Source organism: Gallus gallus, chromosome 24, assembly GCF_016699485.2.
Source record: "Gallus gallus isolate bGalGal1 chromosome 24, bGalGal1.mat.broiler.GRCg7b, whole genome shotgun sequence".
Classification (NCBI taxonomy): Eukaryota; Metazoa; Chordata; class Aves; order Galliformes; family Phasianidae; genus Gallus; species Gallus gallus.
The window spans coordinates 5431509-5445657 of NC_052555.1; the positions used below are offsets into that span (position 1 = coordinate 5431509).

The window sequence follows — 14149 nt, forward strand, 5'->3', positions numbered from 1 at the left end:
GTCGCTAGGTGTCCGCCTTGGTCCAGCACAGATGCTCACAGCGAGCTGCACGCCTCGCTCACCAATTGCAGGAGAGGCATTCTTTGGTTTGCATCCAAAGATGTGAAACCGACGCACGAATCGTTTCCTGTCCGTGCGCAGGAAGGATGCTCGGAGCAAGAGGTCTGAGATAAGCAAACACACTGACAGCCCCTCCCCAGCAGCACTGCCCACGTGTGTGTGGCACCAGCCCCAAAACCCAGGCAGCGCATCCCATGGGGGAGGGCACGTGCTGAATATTTGGCCCCGCAGCCAACCCTCGTGCTGGGCAGGAAGGCACCGGGGTGTCCGGGCTCAGGGACATCCTTCCCTCTGTGGGACCCAATGTAGATGGAGTTACTCTGTGTCACTGGGCTGCGCTGTGTCTGTGTTGGAAGATGCCTGCAGGGCAGAAATTCATTGGTGTTGGGCCAGGAGAGTGGGCAATTCAGAACGTCTCGGGCACAAAGTTTAACCTCTCTCAGCTGGAACTTTATTAGCTAAGGAACACTTGCTGCATCTACCAGAGGGGAAAGCACGCGGGCAATTAGCATCCCAGCTTTGCCCAGGGTGAGCAGGGTAATGAATGGATGCACTGGAGCGGGGCAAGGGGTGGCCCTTGGCAAGGACTTCACAGCTGTGGATGAAGCTCTCCTCCCGCAGCAGCTCTGGAACCGGATGGAGTGGGGGGTCACGGTTTGTCCCCACACTGCTCCCCCCAAAACAGATGCCTGTGTGGCTCTCAGCATTGTTTTGAGCCACGCAGCCTCGGGTGCCTCCTCCTGCAGCTACCTGCAGCTACAGGTCCTCCCCGTTTCCTTGTCTGTGGATGGAAAAGTGAAGGGAGACGCATTACGCTGGGCAGCATCATGGAGAGGGGAGGGAGGACAAGCCGGTCCCTGTCTTTGCAGCCAGAAGGAGAGATGGGGCTGCCATAAACCTGAGCCATACCCACCTTCTCTTCTTCTTCCCTCCGCAGTGGAACCGCTGGCCTGGGGGCGAGAGGAGCAGCTGAGGCTTCTTGTGCCCACAGTCCCCTCCCCATCTCCCTGCCCTGATGAGGGCTGCAGGGCTGTCCCCCCTCTGAGCTCCCGTTGCTGCTCAGCAACGCTCTCCTGGGTGCCCATCTGCCTCCCCAGGCTGCTCCTACAGATGCGGGGGCTTTGCTTATCTTTCTCCCTAAAGCATTCGGGAGTGTCGTTGTAAGGGCAGCTTTGCAGAGAGCCCTGCACGCTTGGCACCGCATCCCTGGGAGCTGCCGAGGGCTGTGGGAATGCTGCTTTCTCCCTAGAGAAATGTCAGGCTTTTTCTCTGCTATTTTTAATGACTGACCTTCCATCCGAAGCCTTCGACGCTGGCAGGGAAACGCTAAATATTTACACCGTCTCCTTCCCAACCTGCTTTGTGTTGGCAGTTGGCATGGGGGGGCTCTGCCCACCCTGGCAGCAGAGCGGACGCCCTGGGAGCAGAGAGGAGCCCCGCACGGGGCAGCACTTACTGAGGATGATGAGGAGCCCGACCACAAAAGCCACGATGGCGAAGATCAGCCCCCCGTAGCGGATGGTCTCATAGTCTGGGGGGGAGGAGGGAAGCTGCAGCATCAGCCTGGGTGTGTGGGAGGTGGGCTGCCAGCCCCCCCAGCTCACGGCTCCACACCTCACGGGCACCCACTTACCGTAGGTGAACCTGTCCGGGCCCTGCTTGGGTGCTTGCTCTGGAAAAGAGAAAACCCAGTGGGAGCCTGAGCCTGGGAGCTGGGCTCGTAGTGGGCTCCTGGACAGGGAGATGAGATGGAAAACCTGAGAGCTGTGAGGAAGAATGCTCTGATTTCCTTCCTGACCCAGTAAAGGATTCCCAAACTCCTGTTTTTCACGCCAACTCACCGTGCTCTCGCAGGACGCATTTGCAGGATGCACGAGACTCGAGCTTCAGGTGAAGCTGCACACAGGGACCCGGAGCACCAAGCACCCCATGGACTGTCACTGTGGCTGTGCCACTGTGCGAGCCACCTCACCTGCTGGCACATCCCTCGGCGAGGAGAACTTTGGCAGCAGAAATCCCCTCCAGAAGCTGAGTGCTGTCCGGTGCCGGTGCCCCAGAGGGCTGCAGGGCTTTGAGGACCCATCCCTGCATCTCCCCCGATGAGAACTGCCCCCACCCTGACAGCAGGAGGGTCCAGCCCCGCTCTCCATGCTGCAACGTGCCCCTGTGTGTTCCCCTCTGCCCGCAGCTCCCTTACCGTCCCCCATCGTGTCGGCGTGCCGTCCAACGGGCGTCTGGCACTGGGAGTGGGCACCCAGGGGAAAGCACAGTAATTGGGAGGCAAACCTCATTAAACATTAACAGCCTCAGTGTAATGTTTATCGCAGTCACGAGGGGAGGCCCAGGGCTCCTTTGGGAGGGAGGGGAGGGCCCGGGCAGAGCGCCCCTGTCTCAGCTGGGAGGAGGGCTCGGATGCTGGGTGATAGTGAGAGAAAGGTGACAGTGATGCCAGGTCCCTGCAGCAGCCTGATCTGTGCCCCCAGCCATCACCAAACCGTCCCAAGGTGCCCACTGCGTGGCATTGCCAGTGCCAGGATGCTGCACCACCCCCCCCAAGCTGTGCCACCTTGGTGGTGAGGCTGGCTGCCAAGCAGACTGCTCCATCCAGTTAGCCCTAATCTCACCATCAGCGAGTGGGAGCCTGAGCTGCTCAGTGCTGGGGATGGAGGGAAGCTGGACCCAACAGAACAACCCACTGGACATACCCAAAGCTCAGCTCCAATTCATGCTGGGAGGTGCACACAGGGCCATACAGGCATCCGAGGTGCCACGCAGCCCAGCATCACTCAGCACCCCTCTCTCAATGCATCAGTGGCTGCAGAAGGGATGTGCCCCACAGGCCAGGGGACAAAGGGGCCCTGTGCCCGCGCTGCTGGGCTCACTGTTCATGCAGCTATTGACTCTGGCTATTGTTGAAACTGCTGCTGGCTGCAGAAAAGAGCGCGGCACAGAGCAAGCTCAGAGCGCCTGCCCGCTGCCAACACAAAGCCCTGTCTGTGCTGCCTGGGGGGCCGCTGCCACCTCCCCTGGGGAGCCAGGCTGGCTGCCTCACTGCCCAGCACCGGGCACAGTGTGAGAAGGGCTCAGCCTCCGCTTTGCTCCACGCTTGCCCGCAACCCCTGCACGCTACGCAGCCAGACACTGGTAGAAACGCTGTTTTATTCCTTTCCCCCTTAGATCACAGCACAGAACACACCAGTCCCTCACCACAGCAGCACGCTTGCCTATTTAAAAGGAAACACAATAGCTCGGTTTATTTTACAACAGTCAAGGTCTGGCTGCTTCTACACAACCACGGGGTTTTCTTTGTTTAGTGTTAACACCAACGGAACGCCACAGACACCACGGGCACTCCAACACCGACACCGGGACACGCACACAGCGACGCATTGGGCTGCAGGGCACGGGGGGCTGCGCCCGGGGACAGATGGAGCAGTGACAGCCAGGAGGGAGGGACACAGTACACAGGACCCCCCTCACAGCCCCCAGGTTTTAGAGAGCTTTGTTCCCACGCCAGCACAGCCACAAGTTCCCAATGAGGCTCGGCACGGGCTTGGAGAAGCCACCAGGAGCAGCGGGCTCCTGCACATGGGGGGTGACCTCAGCCCACGGTGCCAGTGGGCGTGCAGAGCTCTGAGCATCGCTCCCTGCTGCTACTGAGTCCTGGGGCTGCGAGCATGAGGGGTGACAACACACAGCCACTGGGGGACACGGACACAGGGTGGGCACCGGGAGGAAATATCCCTACCTCTTCCCACTGGAGGTGACAAGGACAGGGGCTGAGCTCAGCGCGTGCTCCGTTCAGCCTGCCCAGCTCCACCCCAGCAGCACGTGGAGCGTTGGTGAGGAGCGGTTGGTGCTGGCCGGTGGGGTCACCGCCGCACAGCCGCCCTCGTTCACAGTGACACGGGATTTCACAGCCCTCTCTGCAGTTTGTCCCTTTTAACTCAGCACGGCGCGCTGGGATGGAATTGGGAAGCGCTGAGCAGAGGAGATGGGGGCTGTGCCAGGGGGGACCCCACAGCCCTGAGCCCAGCACTGTGGGGCACCCGGCACAGCCCAGCCCTGCGTTTGGGGCCGGGGGGATTATTGCTGAATGGGCAATGAGTGCTGTGCTCCCTTTCCCTCCTGGCCACGCTACAGCCAGCTGCAGTCCCAGAACAGACAGAAAAGCCCCCACAATGCTGCTGGTCTGTGCCAGCAAGCCAGCTGGGGGGAGCCACATCATGTGTTTGGTCCCAGCCCCACCATGTACATGCATGCGTTGGCACTCAGCAATTTCCCAAGGGCCACGGTGCCCAGGCTGCAGCAAGCTGCATGCGCCGCAGCCAAGGCCTTCTGTGCCCTGCAGCTTCCATTGCCAGGGCTGGGAGGGAGCAGGGGAATTGATGCAGCACCATGGAGGCACATGGTGCTTCACAAACACCCACGATGCCGCTCACCCCCTTCCCGGTCCCCACAGGACCCAGGGCAAGCCGGGGGTCTGCCGTGCCCAGCCCACATCACACTCACAGCATGAGGGAGGTGAGGTGAGAGTCACTATTACAACATCAGCAACAACTAGCCCTAGAGGTAATGGTCACCTTACATTAACATACACAGCACTGGAGGCAGAGAGGACGGTGAGTGGAGTTAAGTAGGGTTAGTGGATAGAGGACCAGTGTTGAAATACAGAGGGTAACACAGACACAGCAGCTTTGCATCTCCTCCGAGGGACCTGTTGCTGCGGGTTCAGTTTCCTGGCAGGCCGCTGGCACCTGCAGTCCGAGCATCTGTCCTCAGGTCTCTGGGTCTGCGTGGGGAGGACAGCGGGGTCAGCTGGGCAGCACGTTGCAGCCCTGCCCTGAGTGGGGGCAGAACACACCCCTACCACCACAGTGACTCCCTCTGAAAGCAGACCACAGCCCAGGAGCTCAGAAGAGCTCTGACTGCAGGGTCTGTGGGCACGCAGGAGGTGACATGTCCCAGGGGATTCACGCTCAGCTCTCTAGAAGCCCTAAAAATAAAACCGCTTTGCAGTGGAGGAGCAGAAGCAAAGGAAGGGTACCCCAAGGGAAAACCCGGACAGATGCTTCCTTTTCCTGCTGCGCTGCCCAGGGCTTGCAGAGCTCAGGGCTCGCCAGCACTGCACAGTGCCATGCCCCAGCCCCAGCACCGTGCAGGGGACACAGAGCTGCTCAGAGTAGGGGCCCCACAGCTGCCCCTGTGCTCAGCCCCAGATCCCCCTCTTTCCCTCCCCAGCACCCATGCTGGGACTCACCGCATGGCTCTGCTTCAGTTCTCTGCTTTCTGCACTCCCGTTGCTGCAAAGAGAAGAACAGAGCAGTTTACAGAGCCTAAGTGAGGGCATTCTCCTGCCCAGAGCACACGCGGAACAGGGTGGCCTTACCATTCGAGGTGATCAGGTTCTCACCCTGAGCCTCTTCATCTCCTGGAGCTCTGCAAGGAGAGGAGCACAGTGAGAGCTGCTGGCACCGGCTGCAGCATGCACGGCCCCCAGAGGAAGGTGCTCCATAGCATGCACAGCTGCTTTGCCACCCAGGGCTGTGCAGCAGAGCACCTCACTCACCTGGGCTTCTGGTGAAAACTGCACCTGCACCTCCTGCCTGCAAGAGGAGAGAAATACCATCACTGTGGCCCGACTGGGGATAAGCCGTGGCTTTTCCTGATGGTTGCCCCAGCCCAGCCCCTGAGCACCGCTCCCCAACTCACTGAGTATGAGGAGGATGCCGACGGTGAACAGGACCACAGCAAACACCAGCCCACCAATCCGCAGGCTTTGGTAATCTGTGGAAAGGGCAGAGACACATTTCTGCTGGGCTCAGGGAAGGGCAGTATCTTCTGCTCCTCACCGCACACGCACAGCAATGCTCACCATAGTTAAAGGGGTCTTCCTCCTTCTCTTGGGCACCCGCTGGAAATAAGCAGACAGAAGGTGTAATGTGAGCGTATTGCAGGGTGAAAAATTCCACCCCCTCTGCCCAGGGAGGGGACTGCCCCTGCAGGCTGCTGTGCACAGAAGCACTGTACCCACCATCCGCCGCAGCCGCCGACACCAGCAGGGAGCACAGGACGATCAGCACCGCCTCCATGGCTGCAAGCGAGAGGGAGGAGCAGGGTCAGTGCCCAGTGATGGGGACACGGGGAGGGCTGCCCACCGCCAGCAGGAATGGGGAGGGTGACAAAGCCCCGGCAACCCCAGCCGTGATGCCTGGTACCATCACCATATCCCAGATCCAATGCTTGGTGCCATCACCATACCCAGCCCCATCACCTGGCACCATCACCATACCCGGCCCCATCACCTGGCACCATCACCATACCCAGCCCCGATGCCTGGTGCCCATGCCCCTCCAGCACTTCACACCTAGCAGGTGCAAAGGATGTGCCAGTAGGGTGGGAGTGGTGAGCTGAGCATCGCTGTGTGGGGAGCTGTGAGCGGCCTCTGTGCTGCCGGGACCAGAACAGAACCGCAGGGGTGCCGGCCCCACTCCTGGCCCAGATGTCAGCACAGGCTCAGGGTTGTGCCACATGGCATGGGGTGAGTGTGAGGGCTGCGATCCCTCCATCAAGGTCAACGCTGCGTCCTTCACCCAGAGCGTGCTTTAATTTGTCCCAATTAGCATAGCAATTACATTCTCACAACGAGGCCTGTGACCCTGGCGCTCACACTTGGCCTCCACTCCCCCTGCTCACCTGCGGCAGCAAGGAAGGAACGTGAATAACCCCGGGGTCCTGGTGACAGCTGAGCCCGTCCCCTTACAAGGCTGGGAGGTGCTGGGCACAGCGAGGAGCTGCCCTACACAGGGCTCCTGCTCCCACACCTCCACGGGGACACCGGGGATCCTGCGCCCTGTGCACTGCTGCAGCCTCAGCTCTGTGGATGCAGCTCCTGCGAGGGACTGGGAGGGCTGAGGTAGGTCTGACGCTGCCCCTTATCCCCACAGCACGCTGTTTGCTTGTGTCCCGTTGCCAACAGGCGGTCACCGAGCAGCCAGCAGTGCAGCCTCACCACTCTGTTTCTCTCAGGGAGCAGTAGGGACGCTCCTGAGGGTGAAGCAAAGAGGTGGCACCACGCTATGCAATGGGGGCACAGAGGAGGGGACACCCCCGGTGCCGGGTGGGCCAGGTGCCATCTTCGGGCATGCAGCGAGGGCTCGGTGACCATACATGGTGCAGAGAGAGGCTCCCTGCAGGAAGGGGTTATCGGCCCTGCTCAGCCCTGATAGCACCGTGCCGCAGAGCCACCGCAGCTGCTGTGCTGGATGAGTGCCGATAAGAAAGGGGCCCACGGCAGAGCAAGAATTCGAGGGATGCGGATCGCTGCCATTGGGCTACGCGGCCCCTCCGGAGCCTGACCTGCTTTAGGGACAACCTCTGTCCCGGTGACAGGCAGGCGCGGGCACAGGGTGCCCGGATCTCCAACTGGAGCAGTCGGGTGCCCACAGACATTGCACAGAGCCAATCCCAGGAAGTCAGGGCGGGGACAACACGTTTCCACAGCCTCATTTATTCACGATACAGAGTCACATCCCATGACAGCTCGCGTCCTCCCCTCCCTTCTCACGTCCTGTCATTTGGAAGCAAATGCGCTTCATCCGAACGCCGGAGGGTTTAATTTCCCCCTCCTGCAGCTGCCGCCGCCTTTGTGCAGCGCGGGCTGTGCTGCTGCCCAGGCAGCTCCCTCGTTTGCTCAGGCACGTAACTCTGGATAATTACCAGGTTTTAGAAGCATGTACAAAGAGCCCAGCAGCTGGTGATACAGTAACTTCTAGTTGCACATTTCCCTATGTCCTTTATGTCACGGCCTCGATCTATTTTCGGCACGGGCGGACGGTGCCATCTCAGTGCCATTACCCCACAGGAGGCAGTTGGGGGCACACGGATGCAGTGCAGACCCCCACCCAGGCACAGGCGCTGCTCTCAGCCCTCCGCTCACTTTTTGTCTCCTGGAGTTGAGCACGGCTGTTCAGCTCTTCACACAGCACACATATGTTCTTTGTTTTTCTAACTCCCTTCTGGAAATTCACACACTTCTGCACAGCACAGCGTTGCTCCGCACACGTTAACCACCAGGATTGGCAGTGGCCTCGCTGGGAAAACAAACAGCACATTCTGGAGTGCAGATGAGCCCGTTTCTCCTCCAAGGAAGCATATGCTTTGCAAATCATCCCAGGTTTTTGGGTTTTTTTCAAGCTGGCCCACCCACTTCTTTGTGAAGCTGAAGTAAAGTGAGAAGAGCAAACATTGCACGGGGTTTGCCTTCCTCCCCGCCTGCACCATCAGCTTGGGGCGCTCAGGGCTGGAAGCAGCTGCCCACCGCCCTCCATTCACACCAGACCCATCAGTGTCCTGTACACAGCACAGCCACTGAGCAATGGGCACTGCTCCGTCCCCCCCCCAGTACCGGTGTTAAGCTGGCGGTCACCGAGCCGTGCAGCCAGGCACCGTGTAAACCTCCACGCAGGGGAGCGCAGCGCGCTGGGCACGTGACTTGAATCAAAACGTGATGGTTGTTTTTTTTTTTCTCCTGTTAAAACAGATGGATCTGCCATAACGCAGGGAGAGCAGCGCAGGAAGCACGGCAGCGGCACCCCGGGCTCTCCTGCCCCATTGCCGTGGGTCAGCCGTTTTAACGGGGAACACCAATTCGTGCCCCCCCATCACCACCCCATCCCCACCCCGGGGGTTAGGGGGGCTGAGCAAGAGGGGTGCCAGGCAGGCAGAGGGCTCAGCACCTGTACCCCACAGGGCTCCAGCAGCAAGGAGCTGGGCTCTGCCTGCTCCTGGGGGAGAACGAAGGTGCTCCCACAGCACCCGGTGGGGTATGAAGGCAGGGTGTAGCTGGGGAGAGAGGAGAGTGGGGAAATCCCAGGCAGGAAGACCCAGTTAGCTGAGGAGCTCTCTGAAGCCCTGCCAGGGCAAGGCGGGTACATTTGTAATGGTCTCCAGTCTTGAAGCACCCTTTCCCTTTCCATTGTTTTGCATAGATCAGCCCTGTCAAGTCTCAGCCATCACCGCCCAATGCTGGGCAGCCTCCCTCCGTCAGGAGCCCTGTGGGCATCTCCTGGAGATCAGACCTAGTTAAAATCTCCAGTTTCTGTGCAAAGCCCCCAAGACCGTGACAGCAGCGCTCGGTTGCCCGAAGCGTTTAAGAGTGTGCATGTGTGAATGGACATTTCCAGCTACGCATAGATGTGCTCTTCTGCCATCTCACATCAGCATCAATCTGGCTATTAATGTGCCTGTCATGCCTCTTCTTCCTAAATGAGAGGAAGGAGGGTTTCCAGCCCCCACTGCTCCAACATGGACAGCACTTCCCAAATTTGGTGATGATTCAGAGGCTGGCCGGGTGGCAGACACAACCAACCTGCCTAACATCAAGCTGTCTCTTGTGCATATCTCCCCAAAGCAGGGAATACTCAAAGGAAACCCTCTCCAGGAGCCCTAAGAACAGGCTTATGCAGACCCCACGGACCAGCCCTGACCCTCTGGATGCTCACAGGAGCACACGGTTACAGGGGATCACTGCAGACAGCCCACACTCCGTGCTCCAGCCCTCTCACCAAGCTTGCCACCTGCGGGGTTTCATCCAGGAACCCACAGCCACCTCCTCCCGCTTGTTCTCTGCTCATTTGCTTAACAGATAACCAGGTGCTGTGAAGCTGAAATTTGCAAACACACCAGCCTGAAGCACACCCAGCACTCTGCAGCCCTTGCTGCACCTCGGCCAAACCCCGGGCTCTGCTCACTATGTGGGGACAGCCAGGTACCAAGCACAGGTCCGTGTGCCTTGTGCCAGTGCTGGCAGGCTGTGAGGAGGGACACCACACATGGGATGTCTGTCTCCATAGTGGTGTACACAACAGCTGCAGAGCTCGGAGGCTCTTTTACAGCCCAGAATCACTCCAACCTCCCGAAAGGCAAACAGAGCGCACAGCTCCGTGCACAGCTCCCAGCTCACTGCAGCAGGAAACGCATGCAGGCTTCCTCCACGCTGAGGTCTGAACTCCTGACAAAAGCGTGACTCTCTGCAAACGAGAAGGGAGCTAAAATTAAAACACGGGCGTGGAACACGAGCAACACGAGAGGCAGCGGCAGGCAGCCCTGCGCCTGGCCGGGACGGGGCGTATCCTGGCGAGCCGACTGCAACAGGTGGCCCTGCTCTGCAGAGACTGCACTTTCTGCTGGCAGCACTCCCCATCACTCCGCCTCACGCTGCCGCCCAACGCCCAACGCATGGGCAGTGCCTTGGAGTTATCCTAATTGCAAACCGGAGCGAAATCACTCCGTGAGGCCGAAAATCCCGATGGGTGCAGGGGATGGCCGTGTGCTGCCATCCACGTGTAGCTGCTCCCATGAGGCTGCTCCTTCACGCTGCACAGCTTATTCACATCCACACAAACCACCTGTCACTTTCCCTCCCACGGAAATATTCCTGCAATATCCGAGTTCCGCCACATGGACTCTGATATCTGTTTCTTCGGGAAGCACTAATTACACACCCGGCGACACGCTCTTCCTTTCCTCTCGTCCGCCTTCCCAGGATATAAAGCACTCCACTGTTTACGTATTGCCGCGGCGTTACTAAAATATTTAACAACATAAGCCTGAACACTGCCAAATATTTGGCGAGGAGCAGCCGCCTCCCCTTTCCTCGACGGCTGCACGGAGCGCAGCGAGCAGGGCGAGCCCAAGTCGCCCCACGGTGGTCTCCAGCGGGGACAGGAGATCCGCCCGAGCATCTTCCCAGCACGGGGGGCTGGTAACCAGGCAACGGTGGGATGAGGAAAACCATGGTACCCGGCGTTGCCATGGCAGCCGCCAGGCCGGGGATGCGGGCGGCCTCGAGGCGAGGGGCGCTGCCCCGGGCACCCACCGGACCGCGCCCCGACGGCACAACGGATCCCGGGGTACGGCTCGGGAGGAGCGCCCCGCGGCCCCCGCAGGACGGCCCCCTCCCCACCAGCGGGGCCGCGCCCGCGGCACCCACCTGAGCTCTCCGGGCCGGAGCGGGGCAGCGCAGGGCAGAGCCGGGTGGAGCGAGGCTGGGGCCGGCGCTCCCCGCTGCTCCGGGCGTGCTGAGCCGAGCCGGACCGGGCGGTGCCGAGCGGGAGCCGGGCGGGCAGCGAGCGCGGCGAGCAGGGAGCTGCACAAAGCGAGCGGGGCGGGCCGGGCGGGCGGTGCCTGCCGTCGGGAGGGGCGGCGGCGGGGGGAGCCCGGGGCGGGGGCTGCGAAGCACTCGGCCCCCACCCCTCCGGGAGCCCCGCCAAGGGCCGGGCTGCGAACGGCGACGGAGCGGCCGAGCGCTGTGGGGTGGGGGTGGGTGTCCCGAGGGGCTGTGTGCGGGGGGTGGGCTTGAAGGAGTGTGGAGGCTTTGCTTTCTCTCCCCGCTGCAGGAATGGGATGGGACGGTGCGGGTAGGATGCTGGCACCGCTGGGCTGCCGGCACGCCCGCGTCTGCTCCGCTCCTGCTGTTGCTGCCCTGGAGAGCCATTTCCCTGTGGCACAACACTTCGGCAGTGCTGTCAACGCTGGCGTGGTTCATCCTCTAATAACTCAAATGCATCTTGGATAGATATCAGCCTCACGGACAGTAATGGCACATATTCCACTTTGCATTCATTTCCCAGTTTCCAGTAAAATATAAAAGCAGCCTCGGCATTTCAAGGCAATTACATAGAAGGGTCAGGAGATAGAGGCCGACACAGAGGAGCTGGACAACGTCACGTCTTCTAATGCATTGGCATAACGTGATAAGGCTCTCCATCACACCACGGTTAGTGAGGCAGGGACCAAGCAGCCATAATCAAGTTTGGGGCTCCTCTGGCCTTCTGCAGCCCTCAGCTGTTATCCTTTGCACACAGTGAAATATTCGGATGCCATGACTATGCCCGGGGGCTGCACTGAGGCTGCTGGGTATCTGCAGAGGTGTTTGCATCGGCTGAGGGATGCAGGCAGGCTGCAGCTCCCACAGCATTGGGCTTCTGTGCTTCCTCCTTCTTCGGGTTCCTTTAGCCTAGAAATACTCCAAACGTTGTCCAAGGTGAGCACAATTAAAAGTTGGCACCATAGGCTTTCTGCTGCCTAAACTCGGGTGAGATGAGAGCACACTGTGCACATGAGCAGCACCTATGGCTGCAGCGGCACGAGTGCTCACAGAGCAGGAGAGAGCCTGGGGGAGCAACGACTTCTTTGGGGCCGGCCCTTTTGTCAGCGGGGCAGGCTATGCTGATTTATGGTAACGAAGGGGCAGGGCTGAGCTCCTCACGCTGTTGGAGTCAGCAGAGCAGTGCCAGCAGCTCCACAAGGACATGACTTCATCTCGGCAGACGACGTCTGGAGGGAGCAGCGAGCAGGAAGGAGCCGTTTGGTCTCCTGAACTTTCCCCTCTGACTGAAGATCCTTCTCGGGCTTTTGGTCATTTCTCCATCTCACGCAGACAGCGCTCCGAGTGACGGCGCTGATGCTTCGTCTGTGATGCAACATGGGTCGGGAGCCCAGGACAGACGTGGGAGCTGTGGGAAGGGGCAGCAGAGCAGCCGGGAGCCCTGCATGCAGCTGGCCCTCGATTTAACAGCATACAATGGGGCCTCAGTGCCACGCGTTCCCCGTGAGCTCAGACTTTCCTTGCCTGCAAAGCGCCGTCACTGAGCGGCACTGCCCCAAAATGCAGCTCCCCCAGCAGCGCTCCCCGTGCTTTGCTGCCCGCAGCCCTGCATGCTGTGTGTGTTTTCCCAGCAGCCCTGTGCTAATTTTAGCTGTGCTGAGGCTCTGGGCAGGGAGCAGGCGTCCCGTCCCAGGAGCCCCAGAGCAAAGCAGTTTGCTGTAGTCTGAAAACTTAACCCCGGTTTGCTGGGGATTGGGGCACGGCTGGAGCTGCCTGGCAGTGCTGGGGGAAAGGGAGGGTTCTGTCCACACCCCGAGCTCAGAGCGGAGCCATCAGACCTCCCTGCTTGCTAACACCAAGCCTGAGAACATTAGCAAACTCTTCTCAGGGCCACCAGAGAGCTGAGCAGCGACAAAGGGGAAGGTTGTGCAGAGCCACATGGCTGCTTTTAACCCAGTAACATCCTCTTTTGTCGGGCCTACGCCATTCCTCGTGCTTGGGAGGAACCAAGGCGGCAGCAGGCTGTGTTAAAGCTGACAAAGCCCGTGTACAACAGCAGCTCTGTATTGCCCAAGCTGAAGTTCAGCGCCGCTGTGCCAAGAGATGATGTTGCCAACCGTGGGAGGGAACCAATCCGAAGCTACGGGAAAAACATTTTTGAGGAGAAACATCACCTCCGAAACCGTACAAACAAATGCGTTTTGACACAGCTAAACAGAGAGCTATAAAAGGAGAGTTTGGGAGAAACACCACTAATTGGGTGGTGATTCATATGGTGCCGGTCAGACTGCGTTTTTGTAATCTCCATTCCTGGGGGATGATTTTCAAAGCGCAGAGGAATGTGGAAGCAGCCCGGCCAGATGTGGGCTGGAAGACAGAGAGGAGCAAACAGCGCCGAGAGCACAGGGGCAGCAGCAGCAGCAGAGCTGGGGGCCCCCATCGAAACAGCAAAATGAATGGGATCGTCCCAAAGCTGGGCACGAGATGCTTCACCCGCTGCCCCGTGCCGGCTGGGGGCAATGGGAGCGGGTCTGCTTTGCTCAGGTGTCCCAGTGCTGGAGGTGAGGCTGTGCCCGCGGCATCTGCTGCATCTGTGCTGTGTTTTCGCTGGGAAGAGCAGAGCATAAAAGCCACGGCCAGGCAGCTGCATGAGGAACGAATCGCTTTTAATCTGGTTAGAAAACTTCAGCCCTTGGGGAAAAAACAGCACAGTTTTCTGGAGCTTGGCGGGGAGACCACTGGATGTCAGGTTTAGAGGAAATAAATTAAATTTGTATTAGGGTCTGCAATCACTTCTCTGCTTTGAGAGGCTATTTCAGAGAGCGGGAGAGCAATAACCTGCGAGGAGATGAAATCCATAGCAGAGGTGCAGGTCCTCTGTGCACCGAAATGGCCCCATTACCAGGAACATAGCTCCAACAAGATCAGCTCTTATTGGCCTCCAATTTTTGTTTTATTCTTTTGCAAAAGATCTGTTTC

General features: G+C 59.6%; 2 protein-coding genes across 2 annotated transcripts; both read right to left on the minus strand.

The window, feature by feature from the left end:
• Nucleotides 1-491: 491 nt before the first annotated feature.
• FXYD2 (FXYD domain containing ion transport regulator 2) lies at nucleotides 492-2274 on the minus strand. Its single transcript, NM_001302184.1, is given in 6 exon segments — nucleotides 492-686; nucleotides 811-841; nucleotides 974-1010; nucleotides 1517-1591; nucleotides 1694-1732; nucleotides 2258-2274. Coding segments are annotated over 5 exon segments (186 nt in total). The 5' UTR covers nucleotides 2268-2274; the 3' UTR covers nucleotides 492-686; nucleotides 811-816.
• A 928-nt stretch (nucleotides 2275-3202) lies between these two features.
• On the minus strand, nucleotides 3203-11215 carry FXYD6 (FXYD domain containing ion transport regulator 6). Its single transcript, NM_001080879.1, is given in 8 exon segments — nucleotides 3203-4878; nucleotides 5321-5363; nucleotides 5450-5499; nucleotides 5630-5666; nucleotides 5773-5847; nucleotides 5936-5974; nucleotides 6095-6154; nucleotides 11054-11215. Coding segments are annotated over 6 exon segments (288 nt in total). The 5' UTR covers nucleotides 6153-6154; nucleotides 11054-11215; the 3' UTR covers nucleotides 3203-4878; nucleotides 5321-5334.
• Nucleotides 11216-14149: the final 2934 nt, after the last annotated feature.